General features: G+C 39.3%; 1 protein-coding gene across 50 annotated transcripts in view; it reads left to right on the top strand.

The window, feature by feature from the left end:
- Nucleotides 1-18,059, top strand: part of TCF4 (transcription factor 4) — a 367,193-nt gene extending 349,134 nt beyond the window's left edge. For 17 of the 50 annotated variants that reach the window (XM_035271176.3, XM_035271179.3, XM_017963487.4 and 14 more), the window contains 5 exons: nucleotides 6,234-6,369; nucleotides 8,245-8,407; nucleotides 11,832-12,061; nucleotides 13,141-13,281; nucleotides 13,495-18,059. In XM_035271176.3, the coding sequence (XP_035127067.1) occupies nucleotides 6,234-6,369; nucleotides 8,245-8,407; nucleotides 11,832-12,061; nucleotides 13,141-13,277 (666 nt within the window). In that variant the 3' untranslated portion in view covers nucleotides 13,278-13,281; nucleotides 13,495-18,059. The remainder of the gene's footprint in view (nucleotides 1-6,233; nucleotides 6,370-8,244; nucleotides 8,408-11,831; nucleotides 12,062-13,140; nucleotides 13,282-13,494) is intronic. The other 33 variants (XM_035271185.3, XM_035271181.3, XM_054244236.2 and 30 more) reach the window with 3 other exon arrangements.
- The last annotated feature ends 8,042 nt before the right edge of the window (nucleotides 18,060-26,101 follow it).

Genomic DNA, 26,101 nt, shown 5'->3' with positions numbered 1-26,101 from the left:
ACAGTTACGAAATCTTCTCCCAACGAACATTTTAAGAATCAAGTAAAAATCCAAGCAAAAGAATTGAATCCAGATCTGATGTTAATGAAAAGTCTCTTAAAGGTTTAGTCACATGTATTAAAGAAAAATAGTTTGATATTTTTTAAACTGAGAAATAAGGAAATTATGTGTGTGGTTGGAATGTCCCAGATGTTAGCTCTTTTTCCCACACAGGTGGTTATTAGAGGTAGGTCTTGTTTTCTGCAGTCTCTGTGCCTCTGGTGTTGTTCCATCAGTATCTGTCTACTGCTGCCATTTCATGAACTTCTACGTTCCCATCTGTGAGGCATTAAAAAAGTTTGCATGACCGTTTCCCACCTCTTTAAAAGACGCACTTTTGTACTAAATGGTGTTTTGTCCATTTGAAAAAATAAGTTTGCTTTCCTCTAATATGACAGAGGTCTGGCAAGATAATTGAAACTGAAATCTAGTACTCTACTACTGTCATGTATAATTGATAGTTCATGGGGAGATTACAGTTCAGACACCAAAACTGTTTTCTGTATCAATGGGTTTCTAATTACAGTGAAAGCCCATCAGCTTTTCTTTTGTGTTAATGGAAAAACAAGAGAGAAAAGTAACAGTAAGTCACAGCTACCAGGACTTCTGTCTTTGTCCCATTTTCTTCTTCTTCTTCTTTCTAAAAACAAACAACAACAAATGCTATGTCTAAAATTTGAAACCAGATGCCATTCATAACAAACTTCAGTTTTGATGTACCAAAATGTTTGTAATAGTATATCCAGTTTTGTGTCATTACTTGGTCTAGAAATTGATGACAAGTTTCCTAAAGTTCCCATTCTGTACTCATTTAGAAGGATTATGGTAGAATAGAAGTGACTGAGGTCTGAAAGCCTGTTTTGAAGCAGTTATCTCTGGAGATAACATTAACTAGGATTGAATAACTGCCAAATGAAATTTAATACATTTTCCCATCCATGAAATAGGCCTCTTAAATACAACAGAATAATTACTTTCACAATACTCCCTGGAAACAAAGAGAGCAAAAATATTGAATGCCTTTTTTGTTTGTGGTGTTTGTTGTTAGCTAGAGGATAAGGACAAGGATATTTACCAAGATGCTGTATGCATCTCCATATAAAAACAGCCTTGCCAACAGCAACCTAATTTGAATCTGCATGTCTTTTAAATCTGTTTATGTTGGAAGGATCGTGGCAAATATTAAATTTTATAATTTAGTTAGACATTTTGGCCTTGGCCTGAGTTAATGAACTTTGATTTCTCCTCTACAATAAAGAAAATGGAAATGATTTTTCTCTCTCTCTCTATATATATATGTATGTGTATGTATGTTATATGTTTGTCTCTAGGTGTACATATACATGTATACACACACACACACACACTCTCTCTCTCTCTCTCTCTCTCTCTCTCTCTCTCTCTCTCTCTCTCTCTCTCTCTCCCCTGCTGTTTTAAAACAAAAGCTCTGGGAAGTAAACACCTCTTGCCCCTTAACTCTGCTCCCCTCTTCTATATAATTATTCGGTGTTTTCTGAGTTAAAAATCTGTTTTCGTTCTCTAACTAACTATCTAAAGTTAGATCTGAAGTCACTTCACCATTCTTGGCCTTAGCTTTCTTCTCTGTAAATGAAGAGTTTGACCTACCTGGTATATAACCATGGTCCTCTGAGCCCTTGAAGTCTAAGTTCTGTGATTTCAAAGTGCTTCTAACAATTTATCAAGCCCTTTCTTGTAAACTGAGGTTATTTAAAATTATATGGTGCTTATGTGATTTGAAAGAATTATTGCATATCTAATGACATTTAATTATTTCCAATGACAAAATCACACAGGAGAATTTAAATAGCTGTGTTGTAATTTGAATATAATTTGACCTAAGATACGATGTAACTCAGATATTTACACCTAGATGTACCAGCGAAAATGTGGAAGGGGCAGGCCAAGCAGGCCGTGTTTGGACTACATGACCTTGTCTTCTCTTCCTCCTTTGTAGCTCTCTGGACCAGGAAAATGCCTGGCATTAAGCTGGCCCATTCATAGGATGACGTATGTCTGCTTCAAAATGAGCTGGGCCATCCAATGATCTTGGCATTCTGAACTCAGAAATACTAAGACAGAGAGGAAGTTAGCAGCAGATGCAGAACCAGAAAGAATGTACCAAGAGTTATCATGAAGAAAGAGTCCGGTCTATCGTCATGAGGGAGCAGAAGCCTCAAGCAGAGGTGCCCCCAGAGAGAGGAGAGAGACTGAATAGTCCAAGAGAGTCAAGGAGTGAGTGGCATTAGGTTCCCCAGAGCTGATTCCAAAATCTAAGCTACAGAAATCTTTATGATAAATCTCTTACTTGAACAAACTCAAATAGGTTTTTCCTCCTTGCTATTAAAACTACCCTACTAAATTGATCAGTGTACAAATATCCCCCCAAGAATCATTATGAGCTCCACAAAAACTGGGGCCACATCTGAGTTCTTTCTCGTTCTTTCCCCAGTACCTTGCAAAGTGACAGACATGAGCTAGATTAGAAAACATTTGTTGAATTAGTAAATGTATTCTCTGATCAATCAATGAATAATCTTGAATAAATTTTAAACTTCACTTCTATCGTTTACTTTTAGCATAGATTATAACTAAAACTGCATTATATGTGACTGTGGGAGGACTCACATTTTCAATGAGTATTAATAAAATTAACTTTTCATAAGTTGGCTTTAACTTTAGAATATTGTTATCTCTTTGAAAAGGTTATCAAAATAGAGCTTTAACGAAGTATAGATTTTCTAAAAATAGGCACCACGTGTCATTCTTAGAATTGATTTGTGGGAATCTGCTTTTTCCTAGTCACATTATGGCGTATTTAAGTTCAGAATGCCAAGATCATTGGATGACCCAGCTCATTTTGATGAAGCGGACATGGGTCATCTTATCAATGGGCTGCCTTAATGCCAGGGGACAAATCCCTGACCCTTATGTGTACGGGGACAGTGTGGGTCTCTCCATCTATTTCTGTGTTACTCTAGTAATGAATTTGTGCTGACCGTCTACCGTGTTTCTTCCCTTGTCTCTTATGTGACCAGAAATAATGTTTCTGAAAGAGAAGTAAACAGGGTTAGAAACATGCCATCTGTGGCCAAGGAAACAAGCAAAGCAAAGCCAGTTCTTCAAATTGGAATACTATTCCACAGCCACAGGCAGTGGACTTGATCCTGATCCTGGAGCATCAAACTCATTACTACATGGATCTGGACCTGTCAGAGGTCATTCACGTAACCTGGAATAGACACAGTTACAAGGGAAACCTTAAAACATCAGGACGAGTTAGCTGGGTGTGGGGGTGTACACCTGTGATCCCAGCTACTTGGGAAGCTGAGGCAAGAGAACCGCTTGAACCTGGGAGGCAGAGGTTGCAGTGAGTAGGGATCACGCCACTGTACTCCAGCCTGGGCAACAGAGTGAGACTCTGTCTCAAACAACAATATCAGAACAACTTTGTCTCTAACATTCTTTATGGAAAATTGATATTATTTGAGATGGTCTAAGATAATCTATAGAAAATAGATGCAGTTAGGTAACATTAAAATCCAAAAAAAAGTAGTTGGAACAACAGTATCCTCAAATATATTTATAATATTTAAGAGTTTACTGTCGTTGTAAAGGAGAAAGATTTAAAATTGAATGGATTTTAACAAAATAGAGACAAAGATCACCGTAAGGGAAGAAAGCTTGAGTTTCGAGGGTTCTTGAACCACATAGGCCATTATTTTTATATAACATGCAAGTATTTCAGTCAAAACGCACATTCTATCTGCAATTATTATGCACCTGTTATGTACCAGTTGTCATGTACAGTTGCATGAGTTCTCTTTCCCTCTTTTGAGACCTTATCTCGGTGTTATCTAGAGGGAAAAATTTTCAAGATGAATAACTGAATATATTTTAAGTAAAAAGCAAAATATTAACCCTAAGTTATGTCTCAGATGCTTGCAAAGAAGTCTCGAGAGTGCTAATGATTCTGAAATAGGAGTATACTTCTCTATGCTCAAATCTGTGGTTACTTTCACTGATTTTGACTTAAAGTCATCCTTTTGGAAATTCAAGAAATTCATCCATTGGGAATACAAATAAATATGAGTCAGCACGAAGAATTATTTGGGTTTATATTGATTGACAGACATAAAGAGCCACTGTTTGATCAAGGCCTGTGAAAATTCATGCTTACAAGTTGACATCTTAGATTGAAAGGATAATCATTGATTCAATCAGTTTTCTAACGCATGAATATAAAAACAGCAAATCAAAACCTCAATGGAAAATAGCTCTCCCTCTTCTGAATAAAAGAAATGGCTGAAGGAGCAGGTGGGCACGGTCTGCCTGTGAGAGAGCAGACTTCAGTCACAGAGGCAAGGAGTGGTGTGGCAGGCAATGGAGTTGAATATATTTTTAAAAAATAAAAATAGAAAAGGTCTGTACTTAATGCCATAGAGCTCTAGTAGCTGAAACTAGGATCAGTGAGTAAAATTTACAAAGAGGCCAATTTGTGGTAAAAAGGGAATGGGCTGTCTGGGAGATACCAGTCTCATTACATATGAAGCACCGCAGAGAGGCCAGATCACCACCATTCAGAAAGTTCTGTGTTGCAACACAGGCACCTGGGAGCAGCACTGGACTTCCCACATCTCTCTGCTGAAACATTCGTTTATCCTTCCTGATGCTCATAAGCCTCCAGTATTTTCTTATTCATGCTGTATTTTGAATCCAAACAATTACATGATTTATGTGATACTCCCCACCCAAAATTAAAAAAAAAATTGAGTGCACATACACACACACACACACACACACACAAATATAAAAACGGTTTATTTCAGGATCAGTTACCTAAATATATTTTAAGTAAAAATCAAAATATTAAAGGCCATACTTAATACTTAGTTGCCTTTAAATAGCATGTGCTTATTAGGTCCTGTGAAGTTGATTGTTGTTGGTTCAGATTCTTACTGTTAATGCATTCTTTGGAAATACCCTTTTAAAACATTTTGGTAACAGCAGAGTGAAGATTCTCCTTTTTGGTTTTATATTTTTGACTGGAAAAAAAAATAAACCTGAATCATGGAAGTATAAATGTATGGTTAATTTTTTGTGTTTTAGACCCACCGTCCTGTGTAAATGCTCACTTAACCATAGGCTAAGAAAATACTTGGAAACAGAAAAGAAAATGTGAATTACTGATTGTCCTCTTAATTTACAAATGCTTCATGTTTTTGCTTGAAGGCAGATGCTATGAAGTAAGCAGTTGCTGTCTCAGTTGAGTGCTACAAGTTCAATGTCCCTGGACCCCATGGTAGATAGTAGTAGTTAATAAAAAGCTCAGCAGTACTTTTTAAACCAAGTAATCATGCTGTACTCTGTAATTTTATTCTTGGAAGCATGAAGAGTATTGACAATATAGTGTCTTTCTAGGATCAGAATAGTGAGGGGAAAAAAAAATGGAAAAATGTCCAAACATCCTTGCATGGCAATGATGGCATTACTGGTGTGTTTAATAAAACCTTTATTGGTACATTTTCCGGTGTGGTGGCATTGGCAGAAACCATCCCCCTTTGGATTTGAAACTCAGCAGCTGATGAAATACAGTAAACATTAATTTGGAATGGGCTGCCAGTTTTGGAAAGCCAGGTGACATTTTATTATATTTGTACCAAGCAGAGGCTGTGTCCCATACTGCTGTAGCTTCCGCTGTCAGAGGCTTAGCTGGCATTATGGAAAAAAAAAAATGGCAGGCCTGAGAATCTTATCCCCTGAAATGAAAGTTGAATGCCAAATTGAAATTCCTGTAGGATTTCCGATAGCAATGGGGGAATTGAGAAGCCCACAATTAAGCATATGGGCATTAAGATAATTGTCAGATCTGTTGGCGGACATGATAGAAGACAGATGGGTACGAATCAGTGCGCTCCACTGCAGCACCCTGGGAGACAATTTGACGTTTTACCTGCCTGAGCTACTCTGCCATATTTGTCACTGAATGTACAGCACAGCATCTTACTGAGTGTTAAGTGTTTTCAAAGGAAACTATAGGTGCATGTGCGGTCCTCCGGCGCCCTCTAGTGAAACGCGTTTGGGAGTATTGTTTTTGAAAAGCCAGCCTGCCTTCCTCAGGTCCTAGTGTGGCATTCGGTTCCTGCTCACCTCTCTGGTTTCTCTCACCCTTTCAGGTGGGGACCCATCGTGAAGATGGCGTGGCCCTGAGAGGCAGCCATTCTCTTCTGCCAAACCAGGTTCCGGTCCCACAGCTTCCTGTCCAGTCTGCGACTTCCCCTGACCTGAACCCACCCCAGGACCCTTACAGAGGTAGGTCAGCCTCACCAGGGCACTTCTGACCTCATTTCCACAATAAGCCCAGTGTTGATACCCAGCCTCTGGTGTTCATCCCTCAAGAAGCACTGGCGGAAACCCAAGAATCAAATTGGGTACAAAAATCGTAAGTAAATGGGAAAGTATTTAGAACTTCGCCCACTAATCTTGTTTCTCCAGGGACTGTTTTCCTCAAACATCCTCTGAAATCTCGGTCCTATATCAGCAGGGAATGAGGCCACAGACTCATGAGAGGAAATTTTATTTTAGCTATTTCCACATTTTTCTCATTCAGGCCCTCTAATGTGGTTAGTTGTGGCCTGAAAATGATATTTCCAAATGAATAGGAAGGAAGGAAATTGTTTTTGTTAAGATGGAAGGAAATATAGGTGCATTTGCAAAATGGGGCTTGCTTGCATGATTTTCGCTTCTGTGTCGGCTAGCCCTGTAATGATTGCCTCGTACCAGTGACTACGAGCATCTTTTCATGACCCCAGGAAGTTGGGCTATGGCTGGCCAGATGACTGGCAGTCACTTAGATAACATCTTCTCAATCCCTTCACATTTAATATATAAATGATAACATTGCCACAAGAATACATGGGCATCTTTCCAACTATTTAACATTGTATAGAACTGAGTGCCAATTATATGTATGGGTACGTCTGCTCATTTTTATATGAATAGTAATCGTTTTATGAACCTTTTTTTTCGTTTTCTTTTGCTTCTTTGAGACAAAGTCTCACTCTGTTGCCCTGACAGAGTGCAGTGGTGCAATCTCGGCTCACTGCAACCTCCACCTCCCAGATTCAAGGGATTCTCCTGCCTCAGCCTCCCAGGTAGCTGGAATTATAGACATGCATCACCATGCCAGGCTATTTTTTGTATTTTTAGTAAAGACAGAGTTTCATCATGTTGGCCAGGCTGGTCTTGAACTCCTGACCTCAAGTGATTCACCCGGCTCAGCCTCCTAAAGTGCTGGGATTACAGGCGTGAGCTGCGCCACCTGGCAAGGAGCTTTCTTTTCAAGAATCTTTGGTTTTTGCCCTCTTTGTCCTAAATCCTTGCTTCTCAAACTGCACATAAGCACGACCTGAGGATCTTGATAAAATGCAGGTTCTGATTCAGTAGGTCTGGAATTGTCCATTGCTAATGAGCTCACAGGTGATAAGGCCACTTGGACCAAAGTTTGAGTGGCAAGGTTCTAGAATACACAGATTACAAATAATGGGAAATACTTGACAGACATGCTTCTACCTTAAAAGAAAGTTATTACGTAGGGTCGTGTTTTAAAATGCAGTGTGACTTGGAAAGTTGAGCAGTGATAAAGCTAGAAATTTTTAAAAGGAGTAGCAAACTGCCTTCCATATGTACCATTTTAAAATGCTGATTACTCCTTGAGAATAAGAGAAGCCTAATTTCAGAATATCATTAGGGTACCTATTGAAGTCTTGACTACGCATATTTAGCATACTCCCTGGGAATTATATTTTAAGGACATTTTTCTATTAAATCATTGCAAATGGAAGAAACTCAATATAATAGCTGATATTTACTTGGGTTCTTAATCAGAACATTGGGTGTGTGATTTTCATGATTATGATTTTCATTGCAATTAAGTTGATGTTTTGTAGACAGTGAAATTACCATCTACTCCAAAAGATTGCAAAATAGAATTTAACCTTAGAGCCGATGCAGGGAAAACTTGTTTCTGCAGGTACATTTTTGAAACTTCAACAGATAGCAGGAAAAAAAAAAGTGACAGAAGGATCACAGTTCAGCAGTATGAACTGTCTGCTGGCAGCCTTGCAACCTGGTGTGCAGGCAGTGAGTTTTCGGCATACATGTCACCTGATTTCTCTTTTTCTGTAGGCATGCCACCAGGACTACAGGGGCAGAGTGTCTCCTCTGGCAGCTCTGAGATCAAATCCGACGACGAGGGCGATGAGAACCTACAAGACACGAAATCTTCGGAGGACAAGAAATTAGATGACGACAAGAAGGATATCAAATCAATTACTAGGTCAAGATCTAGGTAACAGTATATAATACTGTCGCTTCATTTAATTCCTTTATTGGACTTTGATGAAGTGAACAGAATGGGAAGAAACTATTCAGTTTTTTCCTGGCAGGTAAATTTACAGCTGAAAAGAAAATTAAAGGCCTACTCTAGAAGTACTAAAAGTATCATTTAAGATACCTGTACTCTAGGGAGGCCTGAAATGTTTCGGCATTGATGAATTTGGACCCAATGAATGACACAGTGAAAACAATTTGTATCTAATTCAAGTACAAACAGTTTATTTTTAAAACTCTACTTATTCAACAAATTTGGTGAGAAATGTTGTTTCTATAATATTTCCAAAGAAAGATTGTAGCCGTGTTAAAAGCTCAATTGATGTATGTGCCAATGATAACTGTTTTCTTACCTCCAAAGTGAGAAATACTGATTTCCTAGATTTATCCTACACAATATTGATGTATATAAGAGTAATACCTAAATTGCTAATGGTTTTTCCTCTTGGATACTCTTTTCTATGGAAAACACAACTGCAGGAAACTAGCTTCTGGCTGGTTTTCTTAAATATCTGCTACCTTTACATTCCAATCTCTTTCCCCCAGAAATATAATCTGGTAATCAGATGGCTTTTGAATACCAACACCCATGTACTTTGCCTCAATTCCGTTGGGTTATTTTTACTTAAAATTTAACCAATTGTCCTAAGACTACAGCTTCCTTCTAAAGCCTGTGGTTCTCAAGGTTCTACCTAAGCTCTTGTGAGTTAGGAACATGCTGCCTCTTTATGTTGCCTTTGTAATTATTGAGATCAATTCCATATCCTACCACAAGTTTAAAAATGCTGAGTGCTTCTGGATAAACATTTTCCTTCCTCATTGTAGTTTTCTGATTCTTGGCCAAGTTGGCAAGAAATCCCAAGGAGGGGATTTCATACCTTTAACAGCTTCTGTGTTAGTCCAGTCAGTTCTTGGTAATTTAACTTATTGTGGCCACACTTACGCGTGTTAATGGATTCTTTGAAGTTTCAGAACATTTTCACGTGCTGTGGAGAAACTTCCTGTTAAAAAGGTCACTCTTACGACATTTTCTTATGTGTGTGTCCAAAACTGTATCATAAGGCAGTGCTTTTCAAATCTAGGCAGTTTTATGTGCAAAACCAATTTATTTGTAAGTGAATAACCAATTGTAATTGGTTATTAGCCTGAAAACCTTTGGAAGAAAAGTTCCCATTTTCCAGTCCCCTTTGTGTAAGGTGTGGCACATGCTGGGTATATAAAAATATCACTCAAATGCTTAGCTTCAGGACAGGCCCAACAGAGCCCTTTTGCTTTTTATAGCCTATTTGCATAGTGGAATATAGAAGTGAATTAATTATAACAATTTCCTTGGCATTGGCAGCAGTCGAGGATAAGGGCAGAGGAGGGATCAGCAGAAGGCAGAGAAAGAGTCCTTTCCAATGGACTCAGTTGAATTGCATGTTTACCATACACACCTGTGGCGGACAGTACCATCTGGAAAGGCGCTTAAGCTGTGGAGGGAGGAGAGCCTGATCGTACAGCATCCCTCTGTGGTGTCATCCTCCTTGCCCCTAATTTTTCTCCTTCACCCACATGTTCTTTACTTATGTGCATCGTCTTTATGTGTAACGTGTACTTGCAACCCAAGAACACCACTCCCACTTTTGATTGATTGGAGCTTCTCAAGTGTAGGTGGTCTTTACTGCCACTTGGAAGTTACCCAGAGATTCTCCAAAATGGAAGATGAGAGTCATACATTTTAAGCCAGTATTCATTAAGTATACATTGAACTGACTAATTTCCCACGTCTACTAACTCCGAAGTGTTGTGATTAATGATTTTTATCCTGTGAAGATTTCTGATGTGGGAAATTTTAAAGTAGCGGTTAACCTTCATGATCCTATAGATCTATACTTTACCCTCTAGGTTAATTGTTAGTCACTTCCATGTAGTTTCTTGTAATGCGGAATCTACTGATGTTCAGTGAAGTTCGTTTCATTTTCTTATGTCTTTCATAAGCCCCTCAAATCCTCATGTTTATTCACAATAGTCATTCAGAGCTCTGTGTGCTGCTCTGCCTTCTCGAGACAAGACATTATGCACACCTCTCTTTTTAACATGATAGCCCTTGGAATATTTGAACCCTGCTTCCATGAAGACTTCCTGATATGACATGCTTTCCAGGTGGCTCATCGTCCTCTTTGCGTTCCATTCAAAAGTTTTTAATTTGTCACTGTTGCACCCAGAAAATGGACAGAACTGATCTTATCTTTTCAGACTCTTCTGGGCCCAACCATGCCTTTATTATGAATCATGGAGTATTTTGGTTTTCACAATCAGAAATTAGCTTTTGGCTTTTGTTTTGGTAAGAGGCAAAGTCTGGTTGTGTTGCCCAAGCTGGGATACAGTGACCTGGTCACAGCTCACTGCAGCCTCCCCCTCCTAGAGTTAAGTGATCCTCCCACCTCAGCCTCCCAGGTAGCTGAGACTACAGGTGTGTGTCGCTGTGCCCGGATAATTTTTTTGTAGAGACAAGGTCTCACTGTATTGCCTAGGCTGGGATTAGGGGCATGAGTCACTGTGCCCCGCTTTCTGCCTTCTTTTTTGACTCACAGTGAGGTCCTGGTCATTCATAAGCTGTAGGTGTTTGGTTTTTTGAATCGTTTTGCATGGCTGATATCAATTCAGGTTTCCCAAACCTGTTCTGGGGATCATAAACATCTATAACATTAAAGACCACAGAAGTCATGTTTTTCTAACCTTTTATTTAATACATAGAGAAAATGAGACTCACATAGGGTAAGTGGGTTGACCAGGCCTTCAAAGCAAGGTAATGGTGACACCTGGATAAAAGCCTCACTGTCTTCACTTCCATTGCTCTGATGTCTTAAATATAGGTTTTTCTTATTACTCCTGTTAAGCTGCCTTGTATTTTTTTGACCTGTCAAAATCATTTTTCAATTACTTGTTTCCTCTAGGTTTCAGATGTCACGGTATGAAAGGTTTTATACATGTCAAAAAAGATGAAGTATGAACTTCAAGTCTTTTGGAAGCATGGTTAGACAGCGTAGGCTAAGCATAAGTTGGTGAACTTACACTTTGCAGAGTGTAACTCCACTGATAAGAAAAACTGTTTTCCCTCCCCCCCATCAGTATAGGCACACTGCACTCAAACTTTAATCTATGTCATCCTCACCTGTTTGGTTCGGGTTTAATGTCTGCGAGAAAACCAAATATCTTGTGTATTGTGGACTATCACAGCCATCTAAACCAGTCCCAAAGTCAAGTGGATATAAAAATTCTGCCAAAGATATGACGTAAGATGGAAAAGTTCCCTGAAAACTCTGGAAGCAAACAAAGTAATATAGACACTTTTTTTCCCCCACACCATTAGAAAATGTCACGTCCCTTTTGTCCCACAGCAATAATGACGATGAGGACCTGACGCCGGAGCAGAAGGCGGAGCGTGAGAAGGAGCGGAGGATGGCCAACAACGCCCGAGAGCGCCTGCGGGTCCGCGATATCAACGAGGCTTTCAAAGAGCTTGGCCGCATGGTGCAGCTCCACCTCAAGAGTGACAAGCCCCAGACCAAGCTCCTGATCCTCCACCAGGCAGTGGCCGTTATCCTCAGTCTGGAGCAGCAAGTCCGAGGTGAGTGCAGGCCAGCCTCCTTATAGAGCTCCTGGGGAGCTCATAGCAGGCACAAGCTGAGATGGGCACGCCAGCCTTGAGCAGTGGCAGAGAGTAGACTTTTTTTTTTTTTGAGATGGAGTCTCGCTCTGTCACCAGGCTGGAGTGCAGTGGTATGATCTCAGCTCACTGCAACTTATGACCCCTGAGTTCAAGTGCTTCTCCTGCCTCCACCTTCCAAATAGCTAGGACTGCAGACATGTGCCACCACACCCGGCTAATTTTTGTATCTTTAGTAGAGACACAGTTTCACCATGTTGGCCAGGATGGTCTCAATCTCTTGACCTCATGATCTGCCCACCTCAGCCTCTGAAAGTGCTGGGATTAAGCCCAGCCCAGACAGTAGACTTTTAAGCATCATTCCAAAGAATTGTTTCAATTACAGACTTTGTCTAAATCCATGAGGCAGCCTCCCTTTCTCCTGTAATTAAGTTGTAGGATTCTCTCTTTTTTTTTGAGACAGTCTTGCTCTGTCTCCCAGGCTGGAATGCAGAGGCACAATCTCATCTCACTGCAACCTCTGCCTCTTGTGTTCAAGCAGTTCTCTGCCTCAGCCTCCCAAGTACCTGGGATTACAGGTGCCCACCACCATGCCTGGCTAAGTTTTGTATTTTTAATAGAGATGGGGTTTCACCATCTTGGCCAGGCTGATCTTGAACTCCTGACCTTGTGATCCACCCACCTCGGCCTCCCAAAGTGCTGGGATTAGAGGCATGAGCCACTGCACCCTGCTAGTCATAGGATTCTCTTATAACTAAGATTGTATTGCAACTTTCCATATGTCCTGTCAGTAATTGGAGCTTAGTTTATTTGCTTTCCCAACCTTTGCTTACACTGTAAAGAGGCTGTATACACTCACCATACAGTTCACCTTTTACTAGTGACTGACCAAATGGACCGCCACAGTACTTAGTAACTGTTCCTTTTGTTCTGTAATATAAACACTGAGAAAAAGGTCAGACGTGCAAGAAGAACGCGTTGCTGCCCTCTGCCAGAAGCCTCGGCATTAAACACAGGTCCTGTGCTTTAATCCTCCACAGAAAGGAATCTGAATCCGAAAGCCGCCTGTCTGAAAAGAAGGGAGGAAGAGAAGGTGTCCTCGGAGCCTCCCCCACTCTCCTTGGCTGGCCCACACCCTGGAATGGGAGACGCATCGAATCACATGGGACAGATGTAAAAGGGCAAGTTTGTTTTCAGCCATTTCCGAAATCGATCATTCGTAACTCTCAGCAACGTATCAGCCATCAAAGTGAATTTTACCCAAATTGACAGATACTTTCTTTCATGGAAAAAGAATTCAAAAAAATAAAATAACAACAACAACAACAAAAAAAAAACCCTTCCTCTGTGACAACTATATTAATGAATTTTTTCTCTCTTTTTTCCTTTCTCAGGTCCAAGTTGCCACATTGCTTCATTAAAACAAGAGACCACTTCCTTAACAGCTGTATTATCTTAAACCCACATAAACACTTCTCCTTAACCCCCTTTTTTGTAATATAAGACAAGTCTGAGTAGTTATGAATCGCAGACGCAAGAGGTTTCAGCATTCCCAATTATCAAAAAACAGAAAAACAAAAAAAAGAAAGAAAAAAGTGCAACTTGAGGGACGACTTTCTTTAACATATCATTCAGAATGTGCAAAGCAGTACGTACAGGCTGAGACACAGCCCAGAGACTGAACGGCAATCTTTCCACACTGTGGAACAATGCATTTGTGCCTAAACTTCTTTTGGAAAAAAAAAATATAATTAATTTGTAAGTCTGAAAAAAAATATTTAATTTAAAAAAAATTGTAAACTTGCAATAATGAAAAAGTGTACTTCTGAAGAAAACTACATGAACGTTTTTGTTGGTATTCAAGTCAGCTAGTGTTTATAATTACTGGATATTGAATTAGGGGAAGCTCGGCTGCCCTAGTAACAAAACCAGCAAACGTCCTGATGACAACGAAGTGATGACATTAGCCATTCCTTAGGGTAGGAGGAACAGATGGATCTTATAGACCTATGACAAATATATATATAAATATATATATAAATATATATTAAAAATTTAGTGACTATGGTAAGCTTTTGTTCATTTGTTTCAGACTTTTTTCTCCTGTAAAAAAATAGTACTGATTAACTTTTTTAAAAGAAAGATTTTACTGTAAATATGGATTTTTTTTTTTTTTTGGTCTTATTTCTGTCCCTTTCCCTGGTTTGTTACCATAACCTGTAGTGCCAACTCTGCTTCCAGAGGGGTAGTGCAGGATGAAAGGCTGACCCTGATGTTGCTTCTCATTCATAAATAAGTAGAAAGTTGTTTCTCCAGTCTTTTGGGAACACAAGACTTAAAAGTCACATCATGTGTAGATATTACAAGCAGCATTACCAAGATATGGCAAAAAGAGTTTGTCTGAATTGTAATGTTGCGTTTGTGACCCTATTCTGGGATTTTCAGAGGTACAAGGTTAGAATGCTACAATGTTACCACTGTGCCTTCCAATGTTTATATCATCGGAAACATAACATAATCAAAGTGGCTGTGATTTAACAAAATGATTAAAGTGTTACCTACCTGTGTAGCCGAAGTAGTGTGCAGTGAGGCGTTTCTGAATACATGGTCAGATTTTTGGAAAAAAACAAAAACAAAAAAAAACAAAGTTCAAAATCCGTCAAATGAGAAAATTGCAAGTAGTGTGACAGAGCTGATTGATTTTGTTGCTTTCTTGATTTTTTTTTTCAAAATGGGTTTACTAAAATGTAGATGACTTAACTGCCTCCTCCTTCATCTGAAAAATGCCAATATTCAATCATCATGCAGCATTATAACAAGCCTTATGAGTCCTAAAGCATTAAGTTGCACTTTTTTGAGGAGGGGTAGTGCAGTATTTCTCTGGCCAGTATGAATGAAGTTTATACTTACCATATTTGATAGAAACATAGATCAAGCTATGGCACAGCGACTCATCAGATAGCTAGCTTTGACGTCTGGGCACAATTGAACCAACTTCCATCGTGAATCTTTATAATGATTGACTTTGGTGTATAGTGCAGTAAACAAATAGTGCTCCTAGTTAAGTATTTGTCAGCATCCTTTTGTCTCTAACTCGTTTCTATTTTTACAGCCACACAATCTTGGCATGTGTATTAAGAAAAAAAAAAAAATCCCTGTTCAAGTAGTTTTTCCACCTATCAGCACTGAGTAAATGCCATAAATCCATTGAAATGGTCTAAATGTTCCATCTGTTCTCCTGTTTTGCCAGTTATATAGTAATGAAATACATTTGTAAATTTTATGCAACAAATGGCAAACGTATCATTATTTTGAAATTGTGTATGTAAAAGTTATATTTTTACATGTAGACTCTTGTTATTATGTGTTTTAATACATTGTATCAATTTTTGTTTTTTTTTTAAGCTGTGTGGTTTAAAAAGAAGTCTCATTTAAATGAAATAGTGAGCTACAAGAATCAGAATTTTATGTTCATTTCTGAAAATGTAAGAACAAATAAGATAGTTACCACGTGGTCATCTTTTACAAACCCATAAACATTTTGATTAGCTGTGTGTGTGTTGAAAAACTGTAAATATGTTCAGTAGCGATAAAACTAAAATAACTTTGATTTGTTGATAAGTTCCTAAAATGTGGAGGTGGATTAAAACCTTAGGAGAATAGCAGAAATCAAACTTCATGAAAAGTTATTTTGGGGCTTTCCTGTGACATGTATGAACAAAGAGGCTCAGAGAAGGGCATGGAAGACAATAATGTATACTCTCCCCTCCTCCCTGAATAATGAAAACCATGTGTACTTGTTCCCTCCGTATGTTAAAGATTTCCTTTTAGTGGTACATTCTGCACTCATTTTGTATAGTCTACCAAGGCGGGTATCCCTAGGAACAATATTATATAGGAAGCAGGTATACTCTGATCACATTCAGGATAAGTGTACAGAAGAAAATACGGTGTTTACTCTTTAGGGAACTGGAAACACTCCCTGCATTGATGTACATTTTAAGAATGGCACTTTTGATACATGTTATCATAAAAGTGCTTAATAGAGCTGAATTAAAGTTTTTCAAATCTGTAAACAAAGCAAAAAAGTTAATTGTAGTCATTTGGTTATTTTTTAAATTGGTGCTTTATATTTTGTTCTCACTCAGAGTAAAAGCTGCAATTTATTGTTCACCAGCTTTGATGTATTCATTACTTAGTAATGCAATACCTCTATTGTTGAATTCCCTTTAGACATAAGTAAAAATTCTAACGGCCACCGAAAGCTGCTCGCTAGGTTTTGCTTGGTGGAGAAACGTAGTCTGCACCTATTAAATTAATTGGGTTGTATCCCCATTACAAAAGAAGAAAGGGAATGTGGCCTTTTTAATGTGTTTTTTATTGTTGTTTTGTAATCATCAAACCCAGGTAAGATATTGGTATCCTGCACTGGATTTTCAAATGAAATTCAGCGGAAGACAGTTAAGATTCAAGTACTATACAAAAATTTCCTAAGGGTCCATGCTACACTATCTGTATGATGACACTTAGGCTGGGGATCTCTTTCAGAAACTCAGACTTAAAAGCAACCTGGAACAGTTGATCCACCTCCACATTCAAGTAATTTATGAATATGCAGAATAGGGATCTGTTCATCTAGAAATTTTTACCATTTGTCTTCTGTGTAGCTGCAAGGAACACTAATGTTTATACAACTGTCAGTCCACCCAGTGGTGCAACTGGTTCTGATTCAGTCTTCCGATTCCTTTTTTGTTTTTCACTTTTTCCTATTTCTGAATTTTTTTTTTATTCGTGATCTTGATTTTGATGAGGGGTTGGGGAGTGGGGAGGGAGTCGAACCAAGACTTGGAGTTAAGAGGATTTTCATCTTTTGCATCCAACAGGCAGAATATGATCTGTGTCCAAAAGTGAACTTGAGTCAGGAATGAAACAATTTCAGCATAAACAAGCACAAAAATTTAGTCTGCTGGCTGACTGGAAGCAAAAAAAGTCAAGATGGAATATGATGAATTCCAACACAATGGGGCACCAAGGCCTTTAGGCCTCTCTTTTTATTTTGCTTTGGTTTAGTTTGTTTTTCTTTAGAGACATGCTCTTTCTCATGGGACTTGAAGTGGACTCATCTTTGTGCAGTGCTGGTTTTGCCATACTCATTTCAAGTATTATAGACATATGTAATGGTGAAAATATATGAACTGTGGCCTTTTTCATTCTTGTTACTTGTGATGCAATTAAGTGAAGATAAGAAAAAAAAAAAAGCAGAGATTTACCATGTATCAGTGCCTGGCTTTTTGTTATAAAGCTTTGTTTGTCTAGTGCTCTTTTGCTATAAAATAGACTGTAGTACACCCTAGTAGGAAAAAAAAAACTAAATTTAAAAATAAAAAATATATTTGGCTTATTTTTCGCAGGAGCAATCCTTTTATACCATGAATATTACAAAAAAAATTGTCAGATTCTGAATATTTCTTCTTTGTAGATTTTTGGAATCATTATGAGTAAAAGTTTGTTACTTTATTTTACTATTTAAAAGATGTTATTTTACCATGTGTTACCGACACGAAACTGTATGGGTAGCTTTTTTGTTTGTTTTTTGTTTTGTTTGTTTTTGTTTTTTTAGTTGTAGGTCGCAGCGGGGAAATTTTTTGCGACTGTACACATAGCTGCAGCATTAAAAACTTTAAAAAATTGTTAAAAAAAAGAAAAAAAGGGAAAACATTAAAAAAAAAGATAAACAGTTACACCTTGTTTTCAATGTGTGGCTGAGTGCCTCGATTTTTTCATGTTTTTGGTGTATTTCTGATTTGTAGAAGTGTCCAAACAGGTTGTGTGCTGGAGTTCCTTCAAGACAAAAACAAACCCAGCTTGGTCAAGGCCATTACCTGTTTCCCATCTGTAGTTATTCGATGAAGTCATGTACATGACCGTTCTGTAGCAATAAATGTGCCATTTTTATAAACTGTTTCTGACACTTGTTTCATTTCATTTTGCATTGTCCATATAGCTATGATTCTCTTCTGTAAGTCAAATGCATCTATATTTCATTTTCCAAGTGTTGGAGGTATTGACAGCTTAACAAACAAAACATTAAAAAAAAAAATCACAAAAAACAAATTGTAACGCAAAGCACATGGTTGATCAAGGAAGAGATGCCCTTAATGAAAATGGAACGAGATGCATGCAAAACAAAAAGAAAACTGTCTAGAGGATTAACTAATTGAAGGAATATAATTAATGTGCATGTAACACTGAAGCTATGCATTTGAAGAGCTCTGAACTGCACCAGTGTTTTCGGTTGTGCTGCAGGTTGCTAAGTCAAGTCAGCCTTAACCTTTTGCATCAGTTGGTCGGCTGTTTGGCAGAACATTCTCAGCTAGATCTTTTCAGTCAAAAAACTAAGATGATTTATTTCGTATCACTTTGTTAAAAGCTGAATATTGTTAACCACAGTTAATATTAACACTGTATTTATACTTTCTCAAACTACACCCGCCCCACCACTTCTGGTTGCCTCTGTTGACTATTAATCCAGATGTAAACAACCAGATGTTTTTTTCTAACTTGTACAAACTGACGCGTGTCAACTATTATGGAAGGAAAAAAATGTACAGATTAAAATTATTCAGTGTTATGTACTGTAAGTTAATATTTTTGTAGAATGGACATCAATCTACTTTGCAAAATTTGGAGGCTATTTAAACATTGCACTGTAGAAATGTGAAGTAATGTATGCAATGTAAAGGAAAGCCCGCGGCAGCTGAGCACTTCCTAACAGAATGTTCTAATCGAGTACGTGGTATTTGAGGATGTCTCCGATATTGCTCTTGTATTCTTTCTGATTGGGTTTAGTGACTAGTTGAAGGACAATGTTATAACGCCATTTGGTTCACATGTGAAGTGCCCTCCATAGCCAAATGTTGGGATTTTTTCTTCTTTTTTTGGTTGAACTGTTTGCAGATATTTAAATTTTATGAAATTTCCAAAGATTTTGGTTGATAACCCCCTTTTACCTTCTAAATGATTTGAGATGTTCTTATGTTCTTACTGTGTGTTTTAAATATATATATAAGAGCCACAAGAATTTAGTCTTTTAGTATTATATTTGATCATATACCTACTGGAAAATGGGGGGAAAGTGGGCACCCCTACAATATCTCTTGTGTAGTGTCTATTAACATTCTTCTGTTGCTCTTTGAGAGGACCACATTATAAGGTACATTAATCTTAGATTTTGGTTCATTTTCAAAAGGAAGTTAAATTGCTGGAGAACCTAAAGTATTATCCAAAACTTAAGATCACAATAATTTTAGAAATGATGAAGGGAGGAGTATCCAAAGGGGCTGAAATAGGGAATCATTTTTAGCCTGATAATTGGGTCCAAAACCATTCATCCAAAACCAAATGAAATTTATATTCTCAGCTTCATTTGTAGAGCACCTTTCTCTTGAGGAACGGCCCAAGAAATTTCATGTGTAAGCCTCTTTAAGGGAGACATTGAAATCAACAGAAGGAACTTGTGTGCTGCTTATATTCAAATCACACCAGGATTGCACATTTAATTTGCACTTGGGATACCTCATGCTCTGCCAGCCAGAAGATCTCTTGTTCCATAAGGAATTCTCATTCAAATGGGTTACAAGTCCACATTCTCACCAGTCACAGCCTGTGTTAAAAATAAACATGGCAAGTCTTTAAAGGACTAGAAGGGCGTGAAGAGCCAGAGTCACTTTGGTATTCTTGAGAGATCATTTAAATTGATAAGGTTTGATGAACAAAGGCACCTCAAGTGAGACCACCTTTTCAGGATAGGAAGACAGTGCCACAGCTATGAGAGAGCAGTAGTTACAGGTGCATTGAGGTGCCCCCTACTGAGTTGCTAGGTGCTGTGGGGTCAGAAAGTAAAATCAACCAGGCAGTGAGTATCTGGGTATTTGTTTTTAGTGTTAGACACTAAGATTACTGAATCCACACCTAAATATAACAAGTATAGTTTAGGCTTTTTGCTATGGAATGGTGTGTATGAAAGTGTTTCTTGCCACTTTGGGGTTTTGGACCCTTTGAAGAATGAAACCACTCCATAGAGGGGAAAAAGGATATATGTATGAAATGTCACATTCAACTTTTTTTTTTTTTTAAGAGAGAGGGGCTTCATCTGTCAACCAGGCTAACATATCAATGCATCCTCCAACTCCTGGACTCAAGCAATCCTCCTGCCTCAGCCTCCTGAGTAGCTGGGACTACAAGTGTGTGCCACAATGCCTGGCAAATTATTAAAAATTTATCATACAGACAGAGTCTTGCTATTTTACCTGAACTAGTCTTGAACACCTGAACTCAAGGGACCCTCCCAACTTGGCTTCTCAAAGTGCTAGGATTATAGGTATGAGCCACTATGCCTGGCCCGGACAAATCTCTCTAGCATCTAGCCATGGATGCTTGTTCATGGGTCAAGTTAAGAAAATCTGGTGTAAGATGCCAAAATCTTCAATACTTGACAAAGGAATAAAACTTGTCCTATTTACGTTGATTGAGATGGTTGAGCCTAACCAGAACTGGACTGGTGTCTGGGTTTTAGAGAAAGACTCTTTGTGTAACAGAAAATAATACGGTTCCTATTAACATCTGTTACACTATATTTAGAAGTCAAATGGCTTTAGCATTGGCATGAACATTCTTCTAAGAGGAAGCTGAAAGTTGCCAAGTGCAAAGTGAAAATGCTCATGCAGAATCAGACTTGCTGTTGTGAGGTTTTTGACCATAACCAGCCCAGGAGTGAGGAACTTTTTTGTTCTTGAGCAAAAATGACAAAATTTTGGAGAATAGGAGAACTTGATTGTTGTGAGGAATTATTTTATTTTACATATGTTTATTTGTGAGTCTGAGATCATTTCAAGGATGAGAAAATGCAGGCACAGGGATGTGCTCAAGTCCTTGGGGCTAAAACAAGTAGCCGGTGTCCTGATTTTGAGCCCAGGGTCACTGCACTGACCCACCTCTTGAACAGCCACTTGACTTCCCACCTTTAACAATATGCCTCCCCCACCAACAACTGCCCACAGTCTCATTTTTTGTTTGTTTCCCTTTTATTCTTTTTGCTGCCTTTTTATGAATCTTTTACAGGAGCATTGTCAAACTTCCCTCCTGTTCTCTTTTCCAACCTATTCTACAAATTGTTAGGTTATAATGAGATGTGAGAACATTCACGCAGCAAGAGTCTGCTAGCCAAACTCAAGTTTTCACTCTGGCCCGCCCACTTGTTTAAAAATAAACTTTGTCCTTTGGAATAATTTTAAATGTATAGAATAGTTGCAAAGATAATAACATAACATTCCCATGGACCCTTCACCCAGTTTCCCCTAAAGGGAAAAGGTTGCATAACCGTGGTACATTTGTCAAAACTAAGACATTAGCAGTGGTTCTTTATTTAAATTTCACCGGTTTCGCCACTAATATACTTTTTTTCTGTTCCTAAATCCAGTCCAGGAACCCACACTGCCATTAGTCTGACACACTTAGATTTTAAGTGCTAACAGAGGCATACCAATTCAAGTCCGCACAGTATTCCATGATCTGAGGCCCTTATCAAAGCACATCCACACACTTCCCAAATAAACCATCAGTAGAAAATCAACTGATTTTCTTTTTACAACTCCTTCCATTATTCTTGAAAATCATCCTTGTTTGATAAAAGGTATTGCAGCAGTAGGGAGAAGGCGGGAATGGAAAAGGAGCAAGAGGAGACCCAACAACACCCATGACCTGAAAAATTTAAATAATAGCATCATCCATTCATCAATTGATTTTTTATTGACTGCTGATTAAGTCAAAATCACTGTGGGAGTTACAAGGCAACAATCCCTAATTCCTACCTGTATGTCTAGTTAGAAGGCAATAGATGCATCTATATGACCAACAATAATTACCGGAAGGCAGGAACAAACCATGCTGGGGAGTGGTAAAGAGAGGCACTGGGGTTGCTTCCAGAAAAGATGGGATGTTTGTAAAAGTGACCTTCAGGTGTGAGGAGTATTTTGTCAGGTAGAGAAGATAATGGAGCTAAAACAATGGCAAGTCTTATTGCACTGTGAAGAAGCAGACTTGTAGGAAGACAATCATGATAGTTTAAACGATGATGATGCATTTTTTCTTATTTTCATCACCTTCCCATCACCCAAGCAACAATATCTGGAAACCCTTGGCTGACCTTTTGGGGTTACAAAATTATTTAAGGCTTGCATGTACAGAATGGAACTATTCACATCCTACCTGAGCACAGTGGCTCACACCTGTAATCCCGGCACTTTGAGAAGCCAAGGTGAGAGATCACTTGAGGCCCAGGAGTTCAAGACCAGCCTGAGCAACAAAGTGAAACCCCTGTCTCAAAATAATAATAATAATAAAATTAATTAGCCAGGTGTGTTGGACTGTGCCTGTGGTCCCAGCTACTCAGGAGGCTAAGAAAATAGCTTGAGCCCAGGAGGTTGAGGCTGCAATGAGCCATGATCATGTCACTGCACTGCAGCCTGGGCTACAGAGTGAGACCCTGTTTCAAAATTTTTTTAAAAGGAAAGAAAAGAAATATCCACATCATATTATTGATTATTCTGAGGATGTGTAGGAAAATCTAGGCCAAACCACACATTTTAAAGTGAAGGCCAGTAAGCCCTGAGAACTTAACTGAATCTGCACAGTTCCCTCATGCTAATGTCTGAGCTCTAAAAGGAACTCTGGTTGCCTGACTCCCTATCGAGGAACGCTTTGCAACATATCGTCCTGTCAATAAAATGACACTTTAGCCCTCCAGAAGTCCACAACCCAAGGATATGTGTGAGCAACTAGAGCAGCAAGTGCAAGTGATGGGGGCTCTAGAGGAACAAAGAAGAACTGGGCAGGGAGTAATTGATACTCGGAAGATTGCTGGGGTATCCTTCAGAGCATGATAGCCATGTTCTGTAGGATAGGTTTAAATATGGAAATTTCCATGAAGGAAGGGAGAAACTGGCAGGTATGGATAAGAGGTGGTGGGAGGCCAGGCTTGGTGGCTCACCCCTGTAATCCCAGCACTTTCGGAGAGTGAGGTGGGTGGATCACCTGAGGTCAGGAGTTTGAGACCAGCCTGGTTAACATGGTGAAACCCGATTTCTGCAAAAAATACAAAACTTAATTGGGCTTGGTGGCTGTGCCCATAATCTCGGCTACTCAGGAGACTGAGGCAAGAGAATCACTTGAACTCAGGTGGCAGAGGTTACGGTGGGCTGAGATTGTGCCACTGCACTCCAGCCTGGGTGACAGAGTGAGACTCCATCTCAAAAAGAAAAAAAAGAGGTATGTGGAGAGCACTTAGAGGAAATGGGCATAAGCCTCTGAGTTAGGCAGGTGTTTAGAGTAGATCTACAGAGTGTGGGAAGAAAAGGATGCCTGGATGAAAACATCTGGTGGGAGGAGGCAATGCCATTTCCTTAATTTTTACCAAGCTTTGTTCCAAAAGGCCTTACGATCACAACTGATAATTCTGAGAGGCAGTAAAGGGATATATGCTTTCCTATATTTTTCACGAACAAGTATAAGCTTACACTCAAACAGGGCCTTGACCATCTAATATCATACAAGATATACGCTGTTGAACAAGCTACTCCACTCACCCATTATCTTCAGCTGTGAAATGGGGGATAATAGCACCTACATCTTGGAGTAAACATTATAAGGCGTGTCTTGTGCTCCTTCCATGTTGACACATAAAGTCAGGGCATCACATAGAGATTCTATCGTGTGTGAGTATTTATACATGCATGCCCTAACCATAGGACTGCAGCAACGACCTCTATTTGCAGCATCTTCCCTGGCCCCACCCCCAATTTTGTCCTCAAAGGCAAGAAGTCATCTGGATCAAGCTGTGCATTTTCTCAGAATCTACTGTGATTTCCCGTTTTCTCCTGCGTTTAATGAAACTCCCACCTACCCAGTGTTAAAAAATCTGAAAATAGAATGAGCTAGCTTATAAGGAACATGTTCAAGCAGAGTCTCAGCCTCATGAAAGCTCTACCTCCACAAATGGTGGACTTCCACAAGCATCATTTCATCAAGCCTCCCTGCAAATCTAAGCAATCAGTATAATCCTCCACACCTTAGAAAGAGAACAAGTGAGCCTCTGAGGGCTGTGGTCGGTGCAGGTGACCAGGGTAAAGTAACGCAGAGGCAAATTCAAGTCTGTTGATGTTAAAGCCAGTAGATAGTTCATAATGTTTACTCCAAAATGTAGGTGCTATTATCCCCCATTTCACAGCTGAAGGTAATGGCTGGAGTTGTCTGCAGTTTAGAGGATGGATTCACTGGCTTGAATTAAAACATGTCTAATGCCCTCTCTCATTCAGAATATGGCTCCACCTGTGGGACTATAGGCCTGCCACCTCCCTCCCTGATGATGTTCTTCCTCTGCAATGCAGCTTCTGTAGGCGTCTCTCCAATCAGATTATCCACACCGCAGTAGCCTGTTCTCTCGGAGCCTTCACTCATACCGTACTCTTTCTCTTTAATTCAAACACACATTTTCCATAATCTGGATTCTGCCTATGATCATTCCATCAACTCAGAGAAACAAAAACAAGAAACCAGTGCAATAACATCTGGGGATCTTAGATCATGGATCAAAACCACTGTGGTGGGTACTGGGAAAAAAGCAAACTTGTTACCGAAAGAAACTTAAAATCTCTTGCAGCTATAAAACATGCAAATAGCTTAATGAAAAGAAAAACGATTAGAATCTCTGAAAGATTATTTTAGACTGTAACATGCACTTAAAATATCCATCTCAATGAACTAAATCATAAAAACCAAGCCAGGTGTGGTGGTGCATGCTTGTAGTCCCAGGTACGTGGGCACACCTGCTGAGGTGGAAGAATCACTCAAGCCCAGACATTCAAATACAGCCTGAGCAACATAGTGAGACCCCACCTCTAAAAAACAACAATAATAAAATATACCATTTTTCCTGTTTGGTATATTATTTTATTTAAACCACATACTTTTATTGGCTGGATATTCTTTTTTTTTTTTTTTTTTTTTTTTTTTGAGACGGAGTTTTGCTCTTGTTACCCAGGCTGGAGTGCAATGGCGCGATCTCGGCTCACGGCAACCTCCGCCTCCTGGGTTCAGACAATTCTCCTGCCTCAGCCTCCCGAGTAGCTGGGATTACAGGCATGCGCCACCATGCCCAGCTAAGTTTTTTTGTATTTTAGTAGAGACGGGGTTTCACCATGTTGACCAGGTTGGTCTTGATCTCTCGACCTCGTGATCCACCCGCCTCGGCCTCCCAAAGTGCTGGGATTACAGGCGTGAGCCACCGCGCCCGGCCTGGATATTCTTTTTATTCCCATTCCACCTGTGAAAAAGTTAAGGCTTAGAGAGATTGTTAGGTAAATGGCAGGGAGGGATAAGAGTGGAGTCTAAGCCATCTGATTCCTGATCCTGAAATCAGTAAATCGGCCCAAAATTTTGCTATATGAGATGAATGCTAGAATTAATAAGCAACTTATTTTTCGCAACAATTCCATGAGGTTCCCAGAGAAACACAAGACTCAGAAACATTAGATCGAGTACCAAGATCATGCTTCCAACAAGTGATCAAGATGAGATTTCAGGCTGGGTGCAGTGGCTCACGCCTGTAATCCCAGCACTTTGGGAGCCTGAGGCGGGTGGATCACTTAGGTCAGGAGTTTGACACCAGCCTGGCCAACATAGTGAAACCCCATCTCTACCAAAAATACAAAAATTAGCTGCACATGGTGATGTATGCCTGTAGTCCCAGCTAATTGGGAGGCTGAGTCAGGAGAATTGCTTGAACCTGGGAGGTGGAGGCTGCAGTGAGCCGAGATTGCACCACTGCACTCCAGTCTGGGTGACAAGAGTGAACCTCTGTCTCAAAAAAAAAAGAGAGAGATTTCAATGCAGAGCCATTTAATATCGAAATCTTTCTAAAGGAAATAATAAAGCAAAGGTAAATAC

Source organism: Callithrix jacchus, chromosome 13 (genome assembly GCF_049354715.1).
Source record: "Callithrix jacchus isolate 240 chromosome 13, calJac240_pri, whole genome shotgun sequence".
NCBI lineage: Eukaryota > Metazoa > Chordata > Mammalia > Primates > Cebidae > Callithrix > Callithrix jacchus.
The sequence above is the reverse complement of the archived record's forward strand: the minus strand, read 5'-3'. Positions and strand labels throughout refer to the sequence as shown.